The sequence below is a fragment of the Drosophila navojoa genome, chromosome 6 (genome assembly GCF_054131105.1).
Source record: "Drosophila navojoa isolate 15081-1374.11 chromosome 6, UAZ_NAV_1.0, whole genome shotgun sequence".
Classification (NCBI taxonomy): Eukaryota; Metazoa; Arthropoda; class Insecta; order Diptera; family Drosophilidae; genus Drosophila; species Drosophila navojoa.
The window spans coordinates 878275-901451 of NC_142894.1; the positions used below are offsets into that span (position 1 = coordinate 878275).

A 23177-nucleotide genomic window follows, 5' to 3' on the forward strand; every position below is an offset into this window, starting at 1 on the left:
CTTAAAGTCACATCTCAGCAGTTAGTTTGGTTTAGATTTGCTAAATGGCGCTGCAGCAGTGAATCTATTGAATCTATGCGGTGGCGTCGTGATAAAAGGCGTGACGCTCGATCGGAAAATCTCGGGCTCGAATCCAGGGCGTGTCGTAGGTATTTTTTAATTGTTTGAATATTTTTATATATTTAAGTAAATGAGTTTTCTACTTATTTATTTATATTTTTAAATACATCGAAATTGAAATTTTAGCCATACTAAATACGCGTTTTTATTAGTTTGGTTCAGGGTAACATCTAGTCGAGCGCTCTCGACTAAAGTTTTCTTACTTGTTTTCTTTTAAATTTTTCTTCTTGCCCATTGCACGCAACTTCTTAGTTTTTGTTTTGATTTGAATGTCATCATATGAGATGTCTCTCATAACCAAACAAGTAAGAAGACTCTAGTCGAGACTGCTTGACTAGGAGATACCCTGAACCCTCCAAGCTGATATTCTTATCATTCTGCACTTATTTTATGCATACGCAGTAAGCAGCGACTGCGCTTGAGCTGCGCTGCAGTGTGGGCAATAGTATGAGAATTTATTTGATAAATAACTTCATTTGTAGGCATACAAACCTAATAAAATTTTCAGGGCGTGATCATATGGTCAAAATGTGTGTACATTCCAAACCACAAGTCTCTAGTACTCGAAATACGTTTTTTACAAATTGGTGGCGAAGGGGCGTGGTATCCAAAATATTTTGATTACAAAATGTTTGTATTTATCATATTTATATACACAGTAAATCTGAAGTCTCGACGTCTAATAAAATTCCAATGATTCGATTATTCTCGATAAAAAGGTTATCGCATGAGTTCTTGAAAAAATAAAGCAAACTCGTACTGCGTATGGTATACACGAGCATACAAAATTTCAGCTCTCTAGCTCTTATATCTTCCGAGATCTCGGCGTTCATACGGACAGACGGAGGGACGGACGGACAGACGGACAGGCCTATATCGACTCAGCTCGTCGTGCTGATCAAGAATATATATACTTTATGGGGTCTGCGATGATTCCTTCTGTCTGTTACATACTTTTTCACAAAAACAGTATACCCTGATTTCCCATTTTCAATGGGTTCAGGGTATAAAAAATGCTCGAGAGAAAACCCGTTATGTTTTATTTTTTATTCTTCTTTATTTTCACAAAAAATACGTGCACAAATACAATTGTAGTTATCTTGCTTATTTTGGCGGTTACACTCACCAAATTTTTTGTGAAGCTGAAAGTACTCAATATCTTTAAATATATTTTTATAAATGGCAAAAAAAAAAAAAAAAAAACAAGTAAGAAAGCTCTAGTCAAGAATGCTCGACTACGAGATCCCCTGAACCATGCAAGCAACTGATATTTCAATAATAATTAGCAAACACACACGCACACACACACGCATACAAACAAACCCACGCACACACATACACATACAAACAAACACACGCATACACACACACACTCACATATACAGGCGATAGCGCTTGGGTTGCGCTGCAGTGTTGCCAATATTAGGAGAACTTATTTGTTGAATAATTTAATTTCTAGACGTACAATCGTAATGAAACTTTCAGAACGTAATCATGATGTTTAAATGTATGTGTATACCGAAGCACAAATCTCTAGTATTTGATATACGACTTTTACAAAGATGAGGGTGAGGGGGAGGATTTAGGGGAGGGGGTAAATTTTAACGAAAACCGAAATTTTATAAAATGCATCTTAATATACATTTTAAATTTGGAGACTCTAGCTTGAAAGATGTAGGAGATATAATTTTTTAAGTGATCTTCGATAAGGGTTTTTATCGATAAAAAATATCGGAATGAGTTATCGTTTTTTAGTGATAAACTCGATATGCGCGCGATATATACGGACATTTTAAAAAAAAAGTTGAAGTCTCTAGCTCCTTTATTATCTGAGATCGACGCGTTCATACATACGGACGGACGGACGGATGGACGGATGGACGGACGGACAGACAGACGGACAGGGCCAAATCGACTCAGCTTGTCGCCCTGATCAAGATACTTTGTGGGGTCTGCCACGCCTCCTTCTGCCTGTTACATAGTTTTAACAAAACCATTATACCCTGATTACCCATTTTCAATGGGTTCAGGGTATAAAAAACATTTCTATCTTTAGTTGAAAGATCAAAGATTGAGGCATACTTTGAATCTGGACTATGCTACCATAACACTGCTGAAAAGACAGGAAAAAACAGAAACCCCATTGACAATATTCTTAAAAATTAGGAAAAACTATGGAAAAACTATATAGGCGGCAAAAATCAAGTGATTTCAGAAGCAAATAGATAAGCATTAGTTCGGGAAGCTTTGAAATTCCATGAATCGTCCACCAAGATTAAGAATAAAACCGGTTAAGACGGTGTTAAGAGTAATTAAGAAAGCTAATAACATAAAGAGACTGAAATAAAAAAAAAAACAAGTAAGAAGATTCTAGTCGAGACTGCTCGACTAGGAGATACCCTGAACCCTTCAATCTGATATTCTACTCACTCTACACTTCTTTTAGTCACACGTGTGTATGTATCTACATTCCATAGCACAAGTCTCTACTACTTGAAATACGCCTTTTACAAAGGTGTGAGGGGGTGGATTTAGGGGTGGGGGTAAATTTTAACAAAAACCACACATGAATCTAGCCCTAAAGAAGTAGTAGATATAATTAAATAACTGGCTTTCAATAAGATTTTTAATCGATAATAAAATATCGGGGGTAGCTATCGATTTTTAGTGATAAACTTAATATGCGTGTGATATACACGGACCAAGGAAAAAAATTTTAAGTCTCTGCTCTTATATCTTCTGAGATCGACGCATTCATACATACGGACGGACGGACGAACAGACAGACGGACAGGGTCAATCGACTCAGCTCGTCGACAATTCGTCGTGATGAATACAAACATTTTGTAATCAACAGATTTTGGATACCACGCCCCTTTCGCCCCCAATTTGTAAAAAACGTATTTCAAGTACTAGAAACTTGTGCTTTGGAATGTACACACATTTTGTCCATTTAATTACGCCCCGAAAATTTCATTAAGATCGTATGTTTACAAAAGAAGTTATTCACCAAGTAAATTCTCATACTATTGCCTACACTGCAGCGCAGCCCAAGCGCAGTCGCTGCTTACTGCGCAGCTAGCAGAGCGCGGGCGCGTGAGGGTGGCTACATGTGTTATTATGTGTGCGTGCATAAAAGAAGTGCAGAATGATAAGAATATCAGCTTGGAGGGTTCAGGGTATCTCCTAGTCGAGCAGTCTCGAATAGAGTCTTCTTACTTGTTTATTTTTAAGATAAATAGATGTAGTATAACAAAAAAAATTTCAAGATGAAGCTTTTATTTAGCGATGAGGTTGAGTATAAAAAGGGCGCTAACCTGATGACGCGCAGTGTATATACTATGATATAACATTCAAACATGTGTATTTGCTAAATCGTCTGTCCCGATTCGATATTAGTCATTTGGTAGAGGAACTCAAGAGAAATCAATTGGTTAGATTTTCCAGATTCCATTCCAGATTGATAAATATTTGGCATGCTAAGTATGTTTATATATTCTAAATTGTTAATATGTTCTTGTATAAATATTTGCGGATGCCCCACACCTTGACACAGATAACATAAGCACATTATACAGCATTTATATATTCTACTTCGTGCACGAATAAATAATAGTAGCAATAATAGTACTCTACCCCGAAGTGTCAGATGAACAGATAAGCGCCTTCTATATACGTTCACTTTTATACAGACACACGCATACACGTAAACGATACCCCAACTCACACCACCCTCATTTTGGGGAACTATTTAAGTTGATTGAACTTTGACAACTTCTAGAAGCAATTAATAAGTGCGTCACATAAGTACGTGTACATATTAAAGCTCAACGACTTCTATTTTAAAGGGAGCTTTTATTTTAGATGCAGGTTTTTTATACCCTAAGCCCATTAAAAATGGGAAATCAGGGTATAATGATTTTGAGAAAAGTATGTAACAGGCAGAAGGAATCATCGCAGACCCTGTAATGTATATGTAATCCTGATCAGTATATATAATCTTGATCGATATAGCCCAGCTCGTCTGTGCGTCCGTCCGTCCGTTTCATTAAGATTTCATGTCTACAAAACAAAGGAGAGAAGAGAAACAAATCTCAAAAAAGAAGAAGAAGAACTGTAGCCGAGTCTACTTGCCTAAGAGATACCCTAGCCCTCCAAGCTGATATTTTTATCATTCTGCACTTCTTTTATGCACACTTACATATGCATCCACACGCACGCATAGCCACGCGCTCTGCTAACTGCGCATTAGGCAGCGACTGCACTTGAACTGGGCTATAATGTGGGCAATATTATGAGAATTTACTTGTTGAATAATTTCTCTTATCATGGGACTATCTTCATGAAACTTATTGAACGTGATTACAATGTTAAGATGTATGTATACATATATTTAGAAGAGCAGTCTCTAGTATTATTTTTTCAAATTGATGGCGAACTGCGGGTGGTATCCAAAAACTATGAATTACAAAATCTGTGTATTCATCTAATGTATGTATATACGCAGAAAATTTATACTCTGATTTCCCACTGAATGGATGGGTATACAACAACAGAAATTCAAAAGATCTGAATATTTTGAACTTTGAACATAATCGGAGATATCTTTGCGATTTCATTTGACGATGTCGAGACCTCAAAGGTTTTTATCTATTCTGGGAGCCCGCTTTGGATGGATCATCTATATCTTCTTCATGTATGCCAACATATTCATCTAAATTATATAAAGCCGCGAAATTCGGAATGGATGTGAAGACGTATAGGAAGAATTTTGAAGCTATATTCTCTCTAACGAACTGTAATTTTTTCTGTCAGGTATTGAGCAACGGGAATATGTGTTGCTGCTTATCGAGCCGCGTTTTGCTTTCGAGCAACTTTTAATTAAAGATTAAAGTTTCTTATCAGCTATTAGCTGCAGTTCATATACTCGAGCATACATAATATACATACACATGTCTTTATTGATATATTCTCACAAGTACAGATATAGATAGGATGGAGAGATACAGGTCTTATTTTACCTCCCCGAGGTAGCAAACGAATTGTTCAACTGTTTCGCAAAGGGGCTACAGCCTTGGACTTTGGTAAACATCAGGAATGTTCAATAGTACATACATATGTACATTTTTGTATGTATGTAGGGGGGTCGCAGAAGGATCAAGGTTCCGAGTACTGCATGTGTGTGTAGACTGAGAGAAAGGCATTTTAAAATCGTTTTACTGACAGACTTACACACTTGCTTAGCGCATGACCTTGGCCCGAGCATCATAGTATACCACTTAAAATGAGGCCTCAGATATCGAATGTGTTGTTATACTGACTTTTGACATTTTCTGCCAATGTACATACGCATTTTATGTATGTACATACATACATACATATGTATGTATATTGCTACGCATGTTATCTCATCGTTGGCATTATACTAGATCACTCTCACTTGCTTAACACATAGTACATTCCGTATGTATGTACATGTGTCTACACTACACGTATGCATTCTTGTGTGTACTTACAAGACATATGTACGTGCACTGGGATTTGAGAACGCGCCAAGTCCTGCTTTGATAATAGAAATTTCTTAGCAGCAGGGGCAACGGCAGCGACAACCGCAGCAGCAGCACCCACCCTTATGTATGTTGTGTGCATGAAAATTAATATGCATACATATGTATATATTAATTGAGAACGAGCGCCGACCGCGTGTGAGAGCTGTGAGGCTGTCTGTCTCTCTCCCTCGCTCTTTCCCTCGAAAGAATAAAAGGCACGCACACTACAAGGGAGAGCATCATGGAGATAAGTAAGTGTCCTCACTCACTCTCTCCTTCTTTCAGTATAAAGAAAGAAGCACTCATACTGATGCCTGCCTACACAAACACACACACACTCACACAAAATATAGATTCATATATACTATAGCCACACTGCCACGTTAGACGTTGTATTTAAACTGTGTTCTAGTGGAAAATACGGCTTAATTCGTAGTCACTTGTCGTGCGATCCGATTCGTTTATTAAATCAGTATCGCGAGCTAAGTGTGCTGTGCTGGAATTGTGTCTCACTCAATTCAGTAAAAGGAATTTTAATTAGATTGTAACTGTGAGCAAGGTATACAAGATCTTGTCCTTCCCATGGGCGTACAGCAAACAACGATAACAGCCACGATGAAAATAAATTTAATTTAATTCAGTAAAATCTAACTAAAATAATAATATATAATAATATATTTTCTTGATTTATGAATAAATAAATTCAATAAAAATAAAAATCAAATAAATATACACGATAATTCAACTCACCAGGTTCAAAATACATAACAATAAAAAAAAGGGATTATATTAATTGTAAAAGATACAAATATATACAAAGCAAATGTAGGATTGTATTCCAGGACATAATATACATATAATTGATAGTATGGTGCTATTATAAAGACAATTCGTTTCAATAACCATACAAAGTTAAATACAAACGTTTTTAAAAATTTTTAAAAATGTGTAGTGCATACGAATACATATAATACCTAAAAATATTGATTATCAATTAAATAAAATGATAATATTTTTTCTTAATTTAAAAAAAATGAAAATAAAACAAGAAAGAAAGTTCTAGTCGAGGCTACTCGGTAAGAAAACATCGATGCTCGATACATCGATGATTTTGTACCCTACCACTTTGTGGGGTCTGCCACGCCTCGTTCTGCCTGTTACATACTTTTAACAAAACCATTATACCCTGATTTCCCATTTTCTATGGGTTAAAAACAATACCATTTATAAATTACTGTATATTTTACTAAAAAAATTTATATTAAAACAATATAAAATTAAATATATTAAATTAAATTATAAAATCTAATGTATTATTAATTACTATTAGGCTAACCCAAAGGGGGCCGGAACAGTGAATAAATGGCGGTTCCTTTTCAGATGCATGGATTCCTAATATTTATTCTACTTGTGGCTACAGCCAATTCCGGTAAGTACTCAGATATTAACAAAGCAGCACCTGTAAATACATACATCAAATAGCGGTAATATATACATAAGCTCAAATCAATTAAAAAAAAAAAAAAACAAGAAAGAAAGCTCTAGTCGAGACTGCTCGACTACGAGATCCCCTGAACCCTACAAGCAACTGATATTTCAATAATAATTAGCAAACACACACGCACACACACACACACGCATACAAACAAACACAGGCAGACACATACACATACAAATAAACACACGCACTCACATATACAGGCGATTGCGCTTGGGTTGCGCTGCAATGTTGGTAATAAATGAAAACTTATTTGTTGAATAATTTAATTTTTAGACGTACGATTGTAATGAAACTTTCAGAACGTAATCATAATGTTAAAATGTATGTGTATACCGAAGCACAAGTCTCTAGTATTTGATATACGACTTTTACAAAGATGAGGGTGAGGGGGTGGATTTAGGGGTGGGGGTAAATTTTAACAAAAACCGAAATTGTATAAAATGCATCTTTATATACATTTTAAATTTGGAGACTCTAGCTTGAAAGATGTAGGAGATATAATTTTTTAAGTGATCTTCGATAAGGTTTTTTATCGATAAAAAAATATCGGAATGAGTTATCGTTTTTTAGTGATAAACTCGATATGCGCGTGATATATACGGACATTTAAAAAAAAAGTTGAAGTCTCTAGCTCTTATATCTTCTGAAATCGACGCGTTCATACATACGGACGGACGGACGGACAGACAGACGGACAGGGCCAAATCGACTCAGCTTGTCGCCCTGATCAAAAATATATATACTTTGTGGGGTCTGCCACGCCTCCTTCTGCCTGTTACATACTTTTAACAAAACCATTATACCCTGATTTCCCATTTTCAATGGGTTCAGGGTATAAATAAAAAAAAACAAGTAAGAAGAATCTAGTCGAGACTGCTCGACTAGGAGATACCCAGAGCCCTCCAATCTGATATTCTAATAATTCTGTACTTCTTTTGACAATTGACAATTTGACAATTTATTTGTTGAATAATTTGATTTCTAGATGTGCAATCTTAATGAAACTTTCAGAACGTAATCATAATGTTCAAATGTTTGTACATTCCAAATCACAAGTCTCAAGTATTTGAAACATGATTTTTTACAAATTGGGGCGAATTGATAAAAAAATTTTGGTATTCATTATATGTATATGGACAGTAAATCTGAAGTCCCCACGTCTAATATTATCCCAATTAGTCTAAAAAAACAAAATCAATTTTTCGATTATTCTCGATAAAAAAGTTATCGAACTACTTATCAAAAAATAAGACAAACTTGTGCTGCGTACCCTGATTTGGCCCCCATAGGGGGCGTGGCAAACCGCAATAGTTTATATCTCCTAAAGTATAAGAACTAGAAGCTTCAAATTTGGATGGTTAAGTTACTAGTGACCTCCTTTACCGATTCCTCAAAATATATTGTTAGCCCTTTTAGGTGCGTGGCATATCCAAAAATACCCTATAATCTTTTCATTTTTTGAGTGTAAGCATCCAAATTTTGCAGTTAGATTACCGTTAGCTTATTCTATGAGCTGGCCAAAAAAGCCCGAGTATATGTACCAAATTTGAAGTCTTTAGCATTAATAGTGTCCAAAATATAACAGAGATATTTAGCAGGACCGCCAATTACATACTCCGTACTAATGGTTTGGTTCGATTTTCGGGGATTTTAACCCATTCAGAGCTCAAAACAGCCATTAGGAAATTTTTTGAGTATATTTTATGCTTCAGGATCTTTTTATCTAGTAAATTCCAAATGTACTCAATTGGATTGAAGTCTGGAAATTGTGGCGGTATAAGGAGATGTGTTTCGGGTCATTATCTTGTTAAAAATAATAAGTGCCCTTACCTAACTGGAGCTAAGTAGAGCTCTCCATGAGATTATCTTTCAATACTCCCAAATAGTGATGTTTATCCATTCAGGTATCTATAAATACCAGTTTCCCAACTCTAGATGTGGCCATACAACCCCAGACTATATTGAGTTTTCTCCATACTTCTTGAGCACAACCTGATCAAAAATGCTAAATTTGGAAAAAATTACTGGATCCAAAAATGAATTTGGCTTGATCTCTTACACTCATTTTTTCGGGATGGCTTTATCTTGGCTAAACGTCAAGTGTTGCCGTAGGATATTTTTATATTTTGCACACTGGAAGGAGAAAAAAAAGAAAAGAAAAAGGAAATTGACCGTTTGAAATGCTAACATTGACCTAATTGTAAACGGGTCAGACGAAGTGTACCTAAACTTGTTTGGCCTGCGTTTAGGTTGTTCAATCTATCAAGAGGTCATACATACATACATGAAGCAAACAAATTTGTTGTTGCCTATTGCATAAATCAATACCTCTCTTATATGTAAACTGATCTTAATTCATAATTTTTCAAACAAATTAAAAGGTATTTTTAACAAAAAATGTATATGTAAGGAGTGTACCTATATTATTCAAGTTATATGTTATATTAGTACGACTTCAGACTTCAGTTGTCTGGAACCACTGACTTTAGTCAGTAAAAGAACTCAGCACATATCGACTCATATCGAGTACTACGATTAATGTAATTGACCACTGTTACTGTTACTGTCAACTAACAGCTAGGCCCGTTGTGACGTCAAAGTATCAAACCTTGCGGGTCTAGCTATGTTATCCAATTTAAAGTTTGGCGTCCACTTAAGCAGAGAAAAGTAATGGAATTATTGGAAAAAATAAGAAAATAAATGATAATATTTCCTACATACTTACTTTATTAATTTGTAAATTTCAGATGGTAGCTGCAAAAGTGGATGTCCCCGACCCGACAATGGAGTATTAAAATATAAGCCGGGTAATTTTTATGAGTACAGCTTTGAGAGTATCTTAACAGTTGGATTGAGCTCGAGCAATGCCGCTGAGGCTGATGATACGAGCTTGAAAGTGACTGGCACTGCAAAGGTGTATGCCAGTGGCAATTGCGGCTACTCTTTGCAGGTGGGTACTGTTAAGGTGGTAAACACAAAGGAGTCTGTGGAGCGCAAGATCCTGAACAACATACAAAAGCCAGTGCAGTTCACCTTGGCCAGTGGCCAGTTGGAGCCGCTGATCTGTGCCGATCCTGGCGAAAGCAGATACTCCCTCAATATCAAGAGAGCGATCATCTCTTTGTTGCAGTCGCAGACAGATGCCGAGAGCGCGAACGAAATCGACGTGTTCGGCTCTTGTCCGACGCACAGCTCAACAGCGATTTCCCGCAACGGCAAGATCCTGACAAAAGTGCGAGACCTTAACAGCTGCGCCCATCGCGAACAAATCAATAGCGGCCTGCTCTCGGGTATACTGAACGAGAAGTCAGGTGTCACGAGCAGTGCCATCTTCCAGGCCGACTACAGCAAGGAGCTGAGGATCGAGCGAGGAATTGTGGAGAGTGTGCAGCTGAACGAGGTCTACAGATTCGCTGGCACCACAAAGGGCAGCTCCGATGTCACTGCCAAGGTCTCTACAACCCTCAAACTGAGGACCGCTGCTGGCCAAGCAGGCTCCGCGCCCGCTGTGGCGGCCACGGCTAAACCAGTCAGCATTATTTTCGAAAAGAGCGATGCGTACGCCACAAAGAATCTGGCTGCGTTGAAGTTGGTTGTCAATGAGCTCGTCGACCTGACGGTGGACTACGTGAAGAAGGACACAGCCAAAAAATTTGTTGAGCTCATCCGGCTGATGCGCCATTCCGACGTGGACACGCTGCTAGAGCTTTCCACGGCACCGCACCCCAAAAAGGCATTGGCACGCAAAGTTTACCTAGATGCGCTGTTTCGCACTAACACGGCTGACTCAGCTAAGGCCATATTGAAGCAGTTGCCCAAGTTCGAAGAGAAGGAAAAGCTTCTGGCCATCTTCTCGTTGAATATGGTCGAAAGGGTGGACAAGGAAACGTTGAGTCAAGCATCGCAACAGCTGCTCCCAGGTGCGCCAAAAGAAATTTACCTGGCCGCTGGCAATTTGGTTGGCAAATTCTGCAAGGAGAACCAGTGCGAACCGAACGAGATTGGGCAGATATCGAAGAAGTTCATCGACGGGCTGAAGCACTGCAAGCCGAATACCAAAAAGGAAGAGGAGCGCATTGTCTACGTGCTCAAGGGCATTGGCAATGCTCAGACTTTAGTCAACAATGTGGCTACTGCATTGAGCGAGTGCATAGCGCCCGGTCGTAGCAATCGCATACGCATCGCGGCTCTGCAAGCCTTCTCAGCCGTGAGTTGTAAGCAGGACTTGAGCTCGAAGGCACTGCAGCTGCTTAAGGATACGAATGAGGATTCTGAACTGCGCATTGAAGCCTATTTGGCTGCTATCAAGTGCCCGACTGTTGACCTGGCTAAGGAGATCTCAGACATTGTCAACGCCGAGCCAGTGCACCAAGTCGGCAGCTTTATCGAGTCCAATTTGAGGGTGATACGGGACTCGACAGATCCGACACGGGAGCATCAGAAATACTATCTCGGCAATATTCGAGTGACGAAACAGTTTCCGAAAGACTATCGCCGTTTCAGCTTCAACAATGAGTTCTCCTATCGCCTGGACGCGTTGGGCCTGAGCGGCAGCTCGGACTATAAGCTGATTTACTCGCAGAATGGGTTCCTGCCACGCTCTGCGCGCCTCAACTTGACAGCTGAAATATTGGGCAATAATTTCAATGTATTTGAGGCTAATCTGCGGCAAGAGAACCTTGAGAATCTGCTCGAATATTATGTCGGCCCCAAAGGCTTATTGAACAAAGATTTCGACGAGATTGTTAAACTGATCGAAGTCGGAAATCCTGGAAATTCGGGAAATCCAGCGGGTCGCGGTCGTCGATCGATTGTGGACGACGCTGCCAAAATCGGCAAGAGATATAAGAGCTACGGCAGCCAAAAATCGATACAAGACCTGAATCTGGACTTGTCGATCAAATTATTTGGCTCTGAGCTGGCCTTTTTGAGCTTGGGTGACAACATACCAACAACCTTGGATGACATCATTAAGCACTTCTCAGAGGCATTCGACAAGGCCAAAAAGGAGCTGACCTCATTTGAGACACAATTCGCTAGCCATCAGTTGTTCTTGGACAGCCAATTCAGCTACCCGACAGGTGTGGGAATACCATTGGAGCTAGGCGCTCAAGGCTTCGCGGCGAACAAAGTCGACTTCGCTGTCAACATTGACGTGAATGCGATCCTGGAACAGAACTGGCAGCGAGCCAAATACCGTTTGAGATTCGTGCCCAGTATTGACGTGACTGTCAATCTACATCTCGGCTTCAACACCCAGGTGTTGGCGACAGGAGTGCGCGTGACGACTAGCGCCCACACAGCAACCGGCAGCGATGTGTCAATCGCCCTGATTAAAGACGGCGACGGCTTCAATGTGAACGTCGAGCTGCCGCGTGAAAAACTTGAGCTGATCGATATACAAGTCAGGTCCGAGTTCTACGTAGCCGAGCAGGATAAGCCGATCAAGCCGGTTTTATTGAGAGTGACCAAGAGCAAGCAGGCGTCCTCGTCAAATGAGAACTGCCTAAATCAGTTCAATGACTTGGGTCTAGGTTTGTGTATCAAGTCGAGCACGCCCCTTCTAACAGATAGTTCGCTGATCGACGAGCTGAAAGCGTCGCACGACTACAGCCTCTCCATTTATCTGACCTCCGAGCGCAAAATCAATGTGAAGGGCACACACCTGACTCTGCCGACGGGCAGTCAACAATGGAAGCTACAGTACAGCACGCCCGAGTCAAAGGTCTCACATGACACGAGCCTAGCGTTCGAGCTGGGCACTAAGCCAAACATCTATGGACGTCTTTCACTGGACAGCTCCCAATATCATCTGGCTATCGAGGCGGGCTTCAAGGATAGCAATCAAGAGCTTGTTATTTATGGCCAGCACGAGCAAAACAAGGACATTAAGAAGTCGAAAATAGGGTTCATCAAGAATGGCAACGAGTACAGACCAGTCATCGAGATTGAAGACAAGAATGGTCTCACCAACAACATCAACGGCTACCATGCCAACGGCAAGATCGTCGTCCAGAAGACAGCCGAGAAGCAGTCGAGATATAATTTTCAGAACTTCCAAATACTCAACCGCAACAACGATCGTATTCAGTTAAATGGCTGGGTCGACTTGTCGCCCACCTCGCTGGAGTCGGAGCTACGGATATCGCCGAATCAGGAAACGTATCTGCTCAAGTCCATTTTCAAGCTGGACAATAATCAGTATGCATTGGGTGTGTTCGTGAACGACGAACACAAGCCGGAGAACGTCTACGGAACGTCGGCGCAACTGAAAATCGGCAAAGATGTTTACACCCTGCAACTGGTTGGCAAGGCCTTACAGTGGTCGGTGAATAGTGAGACCGAATTGGGCTACGTGAATGTGGCAAACTCAAATAAGCTGCGCTCGGCCAAGTTCTCGCAGAGCCTCATTGTTCAGCACAGAAACAAGCGTCTGGGCTCGCTAGATATCAAAACAAAATTCGATGAGAATCAGTTCGAATTGAATGCGGCAGCAACGAGTGAGCAGAAGCTGGCAACAGTGGACGTCAAGTACGAGGCAAACCAACGTTCCGTGCACGACTACGAGCTTACAGCTAAGGCGAAGTACAACAAGCACACGGTAGACGTTGTCTCTAGGTGCTTGATGAACAACAACCTGTTCAATATTGACAACAGCTTGATGACCAGCTGGGGCACCTCGCTGACGGCCAAGGGCGAGCTGGGCCAGCGGTACTCCGCGCAGGACATTCACATTGACCTGCAGGGAACCGCTCAACTCACGTCCAAGGAAAAGCCGGTACAATGGCTGCTCAAGGTGATCGGCGTACCGGAGAAAACGAGTAGTGAGTTGCGTATTAGCCGGGACAACGGAGAGCTGCTTAAGTTGCTCAGCGAGTCGCAGCATCCGCAGGACAAGGTGTCGGCAGCGAAGGTCAATTTGATGGTCAAGAACCTGTTGACAGCGAAGGCCGACTTAAAAATCGCCAAGAATAACAAGGGCGAGTTGGTGGCTACAGTTGAGACCCTAAAAACAGAGCCGAAGCACAAGCTCGAGGTCAATACCAAGTTCCACATACAGCAGCCGAAATACGACATTGACGGCACCATCACCTTGGATGGCAGCAAGAAGATCCATCTGAAGACTGAAAACAATATTGAGAAGCTAAAGTTTGCGACGAAAAACCTTGTTGAATGGGATGCAAAGAAGTATTCCTTCGATGCGAACGGCGGCGTCAAGGGCGAGTGGCGTACGAATGGCGACGTCCAGGGCGCATTCAAATTGACCACACCTGAGAACCGTATTGTCGATGGCACGTTAGCTCGCCACTTGACGACTAATCCCAGGACACAGCTGCGCCAAGGAAGTCTCGATGTGCAAGTCAATGAGCAGGACGCAGTGGGCGGTAAGAAGCGATCCATCTCGTACAAAGGCACGCTCGACCGAATGAATATTAAAACTCAAGAAATTTCGGTTGACAACCAGCTGACCTACTCAGACTTTAATGGAAAAAAGACTGAGCTCACCGCACACGGCCAATATACACTCAAAGACTCTAAGAGCGCCAAGGCTTTCGATATCGGATTCAAAGTTGATGGCCACCTGGTCGCGAAGCCCATCGAGTTGGCAGTGGTCATTGAGGAGTTGACCGAAAGGAGTTTGGTGGGCGGCATTTCGGGAAAATACGGCCAGAGTGTGACAATTAATCTGAATGGAAAATATAATGGTGCAGGTGAGCCAAGCACACCTGCAACATACGAGCTGCAGCTGAAGGTGCAAGCACCCGAGACTAGGTTCAAAAATCTGCAATTGAGCAGCAACGGCAAAGTGGGTAGCGATATTGTTGAGTTTGTGTTGAGCACGAAGTCGGACAATGGCGACTACACAAAGGTGAATACGGTCTGGCAGGGCAATGCCAAGCAAGGCACCTACACGTTCAATGTCCAAAACAATCATCTGCAAGCACCAGTAAAGGTGTCCGGCAGCTACCAGAATGACAAGACGGGCAGCTTCAGATACGGCGATGCCAAGGGCAATCAGCAATTCACGATCAATGCCGACTATGGCGATAAGTACATCAAGAGTAATGCCGACGTTAACTTCGATGATGCCAGTGCCGCATCCCTGACCTACAAGCTGGACACAAGCAACGAGCACTTGAAGAACATTGAAATTGTAATTCAGAACCGGAAGCCAGCCGAGGGCAACTATGGGCTCAGTGCCCAGGTGAAGCAGGCCGGCAAGAGCTATACGATAGACTCGAAAATCTATAGCTCCAGTCATAAGAAGGGAGTCGAACTACGCGCCACGCTGCCAGACGCTCAGCCGATTGCCTTATCTGCACTTCTGGAGATTCTGGGCGAACGTAAGGCGAAGCTTTCACTGGACATACAAAATCTGATCGAACTGGACTTGCAACTGAGTGGTGAAGCGTCGTATGTGAGTGTTGATGATTTTTACGTTATAGGCAGTTGGAACTCGAAGAAGCTGCACCTGGACAACTACGAACTGGACGTGAGGGCGCAGGGCAAGAGCGTCAAGGTGCTGCTCAAGCATGCACAGGGCGTCGAGTTCTCTGGCAACGCCAGCTACAACTTGAAGAAAGAACAGAAGAAGTCAACCATTGAGGGTCAGGGCCAGGTACAATATAAGGGGAAGACCCACAACAGCAACTTTAAGCTGCAGCGCCAGCAATACAATCTCGAAGAGGATCAGGAAATCGGCTTCGCTTACACATTCAATGGCAACTTCGGGCCCAAGAACGGCGTCTCTACCATTAAGTTGACGAACAAAGAATTCAACACCAAACTGTCGATATGCGAGGAGAGAAAGCAGTGCACCAACATCCAGCTACAGTCGAGCGTTAGGATCGTCGAGGACAAACTACAGCATGACGTTCTCGTTCTGTTAGATCTGCGAGAGCTCGGCTATCCCTATGAGCTGGAGCTTAAATCGAAGAATATTCGTGAGAACTTCAAGACTCTGTACAACCTCGATGCTCGCGTCATATCCAGCAACAATTTGAAATACCAGCTCACGGCCTCCGCTGATCCGTCAACCACCTCCATTCAGTTGACTTTGCCCAAGCGACAAATTGCGTTCGAGACCAAGCAACAGATACCCGAACACCACCAGCTCTTCGGGCGCTACGAGCAATCGGCTGCCTTCTATATAGACAAGCTGCAGCGTCCAAATGACGTTGCCCGAATCTCTGCCATACTGGACTTGACTGGTGTAGAGCAGGTATCCATCACTGGCAAGGGCCAGCTTAAGTTGGAGCATCCCACAATTCGCCCGTTGACTATCAGCGGTACCCTGGACGCGAACCGCAACCAGCACGTGTTAAACAGCGAGATCGTCTTTGACATCTTTCGATCACCTGAACAGAAGGTAGTTGCAACGCACCAAATTCGCAATAGTCAAACTGACAACGGCTTCAATCTGAGCTCGCGACAGGAAATCAAATCAACGGGGCTGCGCTTTCAGTACCAGCTGAAAACGAGCTCAGCCCTCAATCTGGAAACCAAAGAGTTCAGTGCTAGCAGCGAGCTGCAGAGCAGCACAAGCGACTTGACAGCCGATGTCCAGCTCATGGGCAATAAAGAGCGCTTCGAGCTCCAGCTGAGTGCATTGAATGAACAGATCGTTCGGCTGGCCGGTACCTTTGATTGGCAAAAACGAACCGCTAAGCTCAATTCGAAGTTGCATATTTTCGGACAGAAGGCTGTGGAACTCTCGAGCGAATTACAGCCGACCTGGGCCAAACTCACTCTGAAGCGACAAGATCTAATTGATGCCAATGCTGAACTAAAGCTGGGCAAAGAACTCAAATTCGATGTTGTCGGCACCGGCAAACCCATTTTGAATGGACGCATCGCTCTGGATCCAGCCAACTTCCTGCAAACCAGCTATAAAACAAATGATGACGATGTCAAAGCATTCTTGGTAAGGAAAATTCCATAGACATACATAAACCGCTTCGATCATAATTCGTACTGATTGATGGAAACACATATGCCAGTCGATATATGTGTCCGTTGATTCATCTGTCCGTTGATCCATCTGGCCGTCAGTCTAGACCAGATATCTGAAAATTCTCATGTATACCATATTGGGAATACTATCTCTCATTCCTCTCGATTTTTGTGAGGAATTGTCTGTCTGTGTAAATAAAGACGTATAGAGTTTGTATATTCATTTGAAAAAACTAGAAAAATTTGTCTATCTTCCCATAGGAATCTGTGGAATCAGAAATCAAGAAAGAAACTGAGGTGGTAACTGATAATTTGAAGAAACGGTTCGAAAAAGTACGCCAGGACATTGAGCGAAATGCGAAACTTGCGGCGGACGGTGCTCCAGACTTTACAAAGCTACGAAACGGCTACGAGAGTCAGATGAAGATCATAATCAAGGAGCTCGAAAGCGATCCATCATTAAAGCCCATCGTGGTTGCTATGTAAGTATGACTGTCCTCGTTTCTTTTGCAATGATATACAAATATGTACTGATAACTCATTATTATACCCTAAACCCATTGAAAATGGGAAATCAGATTATAAAGGTTTTGTGAGAAATTATGTAACGGGCAGAAGGAATCATAGTAGAAGCCATTAAGTATATATATTTTTGATCAGGACGACGAGCTGAATCGATATATGTAGACCCGTCTGTCCATCCAACCATATAGGAGCGTCGATCTCAGAAGATACAAAAGCTATAGAGTTGAAATTTGGCATGAAAACTCTATTACTCGATACCACACGCAGTACGAGTTTGCTTTATTTTTTCGATAAATCATCCGATAAGTTTTTTATCGAGAATAATGGAAAAATTAATTTGTTTTTGTTCAGCCTCATTTGAACACTTTTAGACCTGGAAAGATTTACTGTGTATATACATATAATGAATACAAACATTTTGCAATTTACAGATTTTGGATACCACGCCCCCTTCTCCACCAATTTGTAAAAAATTTTATATACTAGAGACTTGTGCTATTCAACATACAAATTCCAGTTGCAGTCGCTGCTTACTGCGCAGAGCACGGGCTTATGCGTGAGTGTGAATGCATATGTATGTATGTATGTGTGCATAGAAGAAGCGCAGAATGATTAGAATATCAGCTTGGAGGGTTCAGGGTATCTCCTAGTCGAACAGTCTCGACTAGAGCCTTCTTACTTGTTATACTCATTCACGAAAGTGAAATGAGTATATTGGTTTTGTGCAATATCTGTTTTGCTGTCCATCCGCCTGTCCGCAGTCCGCCCACTAGGGGCGTGGCAAATCGGAAAATGCAGTCTCGACTATAGTTCTCTTACCATACTCATTTGCTGAAATCACAAATGGTTTATCTCTTTTAGACGGAACCTTTTCGAAAAGATAAACAAGGCGATTGATGAGTTGACAAAGTTGATATCGGAAAACTATGAGAAGTTGACAAAGACAGTCAAGGAAGTTCTAGATAAACTAAATGATCTCTGGGAGAACTCACTACTCAAGATCTGGGAACAATTGATCGTATCGCTGTCGAAGGTGGCTGGTCAGCTGCGCATCGAGCTAGTGAACATCTACACGAATATGGCCAAGGAGTTTATCGCATGGCTCGAGAAATACGGACCCGCATTAAAGAACTATGGCAAGGCAATTAACGACACGCTCAGGCCGCTGCACGAAGCAGCGCAGGAGCTGATCAAGGTTGTGCTGCATTCAGTTGAGGAGCTACTGGACGAGCTCAAAGAATATGTTGCCAAGTTGCCGACATTCGAGGCGTTGCGCAATGAGCTGACCAAAAAAATAAAGGAGTGGAAGATCGTGGAGCGGACCTTGGAGACACTCAACAATATCTTCGACCAATTGAGTATTCTGCCCCAAACTCCGGAAATAGCTGAACTATTGCAAAAGCTGCACGAATTCCTGGAAGCAAAGCTCAGACAGCAGCAGGTAGACGACGACAAATGGTTGGACGATTTATCCAAACTATTCCTGAGAGCCGTGCGCTCCGTTTTGGCCGCGCTTAACGGTAGCAAATCTGTTGAGAACGTTGCACTCTTTGGCGACTCGTCTCTCAGTCTGTGGCCCGCTTCGCTTGATGGTATTGCCAAACTGCCATTGGTGCTGTCGTTTCGGTCGAGCGTTATCAACTTCCTGTTAAACGAAAACTGGGAGGGCATATTCAAGAAAGATCTCCTCTCTAACTGGCTATTTTTCCATGATTTTGAGCTGCATGGCCACATTGTGGATGGCCAGCATGTCTTCAGTTTCGATGGCCAGAGCTTTGCCTATCCTGGCAATTGCAAATACATTTTTGCGCAGGACAGTGTGGACAAGAACTTCACGGTGATTGGCCAGCTGAATAACGGCAAACTAAAGGCCATAACGCTCATTGACCGCGATGGCAATTTCGTGGAGGTCAGCGACAATGTCGCCCTCAAAGTGAACGGAAAACCTGTTGAATACCCGCAGCACCTGCCCGGCATTCACACGTGGCGCCGCTTCTACACGGTTCACATCCACTCGGAATATGGCGTCAACTTAGTATGCACAACCGACCTGAAGGTGTGCCACGTCAATGTAAACGGATTCTACACAAGCAAGACCCGCGGCCTGCTAGGCAACGGCAACGCCGAGCCGTACGACGACTTCCTGCTAATCGATGGCACCCTGGCCAGCAACTCGGCTGCTCTGGGTAACGATTATGCGGTCGGCAAATGCAGCCCCGTGGCTGTCGACAAGAGCAAGTTGGAAGGGCAACGCAACGACATATGCTCAGACATATTTGGCATCGACTCCCCATTGGCCCTGAATTATTTGGCATTGGACGTTCGTCCCTATCGCAGCGCCTGTGACGTTGCCGTAGCAGGTGTACCTGAAAAGGACAGAGAATCGCTGGCCTGCACCTTCGCTCTTGCTTATGGGTCAGCCCTGAAACTGCAAAAGAAATGGGTGTTGCTTCCACCACGTTGCTTAAAATGCGCCGGGGCTGTGGGTCAGCGCGAACTGGGCGAAGAGTTCACCGTCAAAATCCCATCGAGCAAGGCCGATGTCGTCTTTGTGGTGGACATCAATGTGACGCCAACTGTGTTATCTAATTTGATAGCTCCGGCAATTACCGACATTCGCGAGTCGCTAAAGACCCGCGGATTTACCGACGTCCAAATTGGCGTCATAGCTTTCGATGAAACGAAACGCTACCCCGCACTTCTAACTAGCGATAATGGCAATATCAACTACAGAGGTAACGTGGCCAATGTTCAATTGAATGGACCGAACAATTTCTGTGAGAACTGTGTGGAGCAAATCATAACCGAAAAGCGTATATTGGAGGTCTACAACATTCTGGAGCGCTTCATCAAATCCATTGTACCCCAATCCGATGAGAAAGCGTTCTACCTGGCTTTGGACTATCCGTTCCGCGCTGGTGCTGCCAAGAGCATTATTGGGGTCCGCAGTAATTCGCTTGAGTACAACAATTGGGTAATACAAAATTGGTTTTATTTGGTATATATATATTTATAATATAATAATACTAATATATATGGGTATGTTTTTATCTAGTGGAAATTCGTACGGGCTCAAATAACTGGAATCACGACCAAATTCGACGGCGCGTTGCTCCACCTTATTGCACCAATTAAGGGACTCGCTGTAGAGGGTGTGCCAGCTGAAAAGCTAGCTGGTAGGTCTCATATCATATAGAATAATTTGAGTAATGAAAGAAAACTAAAGACTAAAATCCTTATATCTAAAGGCTTTAATGCTCGCCTAGTCGCAACGCTGGACGGCAAGGACAATAAGAAACGCGCAAAACTACAATTCGAAAATGATATGGGCATTGATTTCGTCCTCAACAACGGTGGATGGGCATTCAACACTCAAAACTTTGATAAACTAAAGGCAGGCGATCAGAAGAAATTGCTTAACCAGGTGACGTCGTCCATTGCGGATACACTCTTCAAAACGGAAACTATCAGCGAGTGCCGCTGTCTGCCCGTGCACGGCCTGCATGGCCAGCACAAGTGTCAGATCAAGTCGTCGACCTTTGTGCCTAACAAGAAACCCAAATCGGCGTAAGGAGCAAAACAAAACATAACGATATTATTTGTCACCTGCAATATACATTGATTATGCAAATGGATCAAAATAGGTTATTAGCAACAAGTTATTTTCAAACAAATGCATCTTTGTTTATACATACATATGTTTACAACTGTAATAAACTATAAACTTTTTCAATGTAAAATACATACGTTTTTAATATAAGAATACATGAACTCAACTTATATTTTATATAGCAAATTTATGAAAACTAACCCACGTCAAGCCCACTCTGTTAACATATTTGAAAATGGTGCCCAATTGAACACAAACAAACAAACACCCCAGTTAGCAGATTGTTCTCCGTTATTTCAGCTAAAACATAATCTGAAAATAGCAGTTCTAGCCGCCTATTCTAACAATTCCAAAGCCATTCTACACGAAGGTTACACTAACCATTTTCTGAAATAATGACGGACCGCTGTTAACGTAACAGACAGTCTCTCATAACCACTAACTCACCACAGAACACATAGACCCACGATTGAGTGATAGTAGTTAATGCCACTGAGTTGTCTTGTCAGTGGTTATGCAAAGAAGTCAGCTGTTTTAACAGGGTGACGTCATTAGTTCAGAAAATGGTGGGCGCGCGTTTAAATTTGTATGAAAATCAAACAATTTTGGCACTGTTATTTTTTTTAAAACTAGTAGGGTAATGAAAATGAACTGGGCGGCTAATCACAAGTTCTACATAAATTGACGAATCGGAAAACAAAAAGGTTTCTGCTAATTTTTGTGAACTATAATAAACAATACTCATGGCAAAAACCCATTTAACTATGTTTATCAACCATTCCTGCTGGCATAATGGCCATTTTGGCCATTTTATTACTGCTTTCGAGCGGTCTCAGTTCACTCCAGTATTTACTTGGTTTTTTATTGTATGGCAATAAAATTAGTGATTGACAATTTTTAAGCTATTTACTATTGATATTTGCTTATATATACTTAGTTTTGATGTTTTGGACCACTTGGTGGATGTCTACTGAAGTGCCCGCCAAGCTTCAGCTGGGATAACAGAGCACAATCTGAAAATGTGACGTCACAAGAGACCTGTTAATTAACAATAAAAGTAACGGGACTAGTCTTTGCGCAACCACTGACCAGACAACACAGTGGCATAACCTACTATCACCACTGACCAAACGACCAAGCATCTTTTGTTCAACATTTGTACATATGTATGTACATATATGCATTTGAGTGTATGTACGCATGGGCTGTTAAGCTAACAATTATGGGAGATCACTTGTAGAAGCATTTGTATGCCTGTGGGCCTTTACATGTGCGTGTGTGTATGTGCATGTGTATGCATGAGACATGAACTTTGGCGTGTGCCTACCTCAACTTAGAATTGTCTGAATGATTTTGGGTTCGAAATGAAGAGGCGCGCTTATACATATGTATTTATGTAAGTAGCTGATAAACTAAAGTGACAAGTGCATATGCCAATTCTTTTTAGAATTTGAACAGGTACAAGGGATCGAAAATCGCATCCCATTTTGTATACTGAGCTTAATAAGGTACTCAACTTATTTTTAATTCCTTCTGATACCCAACCCACGATCATTAAAATTAAATCCAGGTGCTTAAATATAAGCGCGAGTTATCCTCCAGTAACTATACTACACACATACACATACATATGTATGAGCTATTCGCCGGTCCCAGTGCCACAAAGTATTGGCAAGTGCACTTGTAACTTTAGTTAATCAGCTATGTATGTATTTACATAAATACATAAGCGCGAGCTATCAATCTGTGATTGATGTGTAAGTTGATGTGCAGAAATAAAACACGACTTGTCTCGAGTAGTAACAACTATAGAATGAGTTTATTCATCTTTAAGTAGCAGTGAGTCTGAACGTACATATGTACATATATGTACATATGTATATGTTGTCGCTCGGCAACTCATAAGTGTGCACAAGCA

General features: G+C 41.8%; 1 protein-coding gene across 1 annotated transcript; it reads left to right on the plus strand.

Annotated features, from left to right (window-relative positions):
* Window positions 1-6998: 6998 nt before the first annotated feature.
* Window positions 6999-21280, plus strand: apolpp (retinoid- and fatty-acid binding glycoprotein apolipophorin). Its single transcript, XM_089262895.1, has 6 exons — window positions 6999-7098; window positions 9918-17095; window positions 17386-17606; window positions 18511-20623; window positions 20705-20825; window positions 20898-21280. Exons 1-6 carry the CDS (start codon window positions 7032-7034, stop codon window positions 21218-21220), a joined length of 10023 nt encoding a protein of 3340 aa, XP_089119021.1. The 5' UTR covers window positions 6999-7031; the 3' UTR covers window positions 21221-21280.
* The last annotated feature ends 1897 nt before the right edge of the window (window positions 21281-23177 follow it).

What these genes read in the sequence shown, in the direction of transcription:
- apolpp (XM_089262895.1), top strand. Translation starts at nt 7,032, where the DNA reads ATGGCGGTTCCTTTTCAGATGCATGGATTCCTAATATTTATTCTACTT. An exon ending in AAGCCCATCGTGGTTGCTAT is followed by an intron (nt 17,607 to 18,510) that starts GTAAGTATGACT and finishes TATCTCTTTTAG; the next exon opens with ACGGAACCTTTTCGAAAAGA. An exon ending in CGCTTGAGTACAACAATTGG is followed by an intron (nt 20,624 to 20,704) that starts GTAATACAAAAT and finishes GTTTTTATCTAG; the next exon opens with TGGAAATTCGTACGGGCTCA.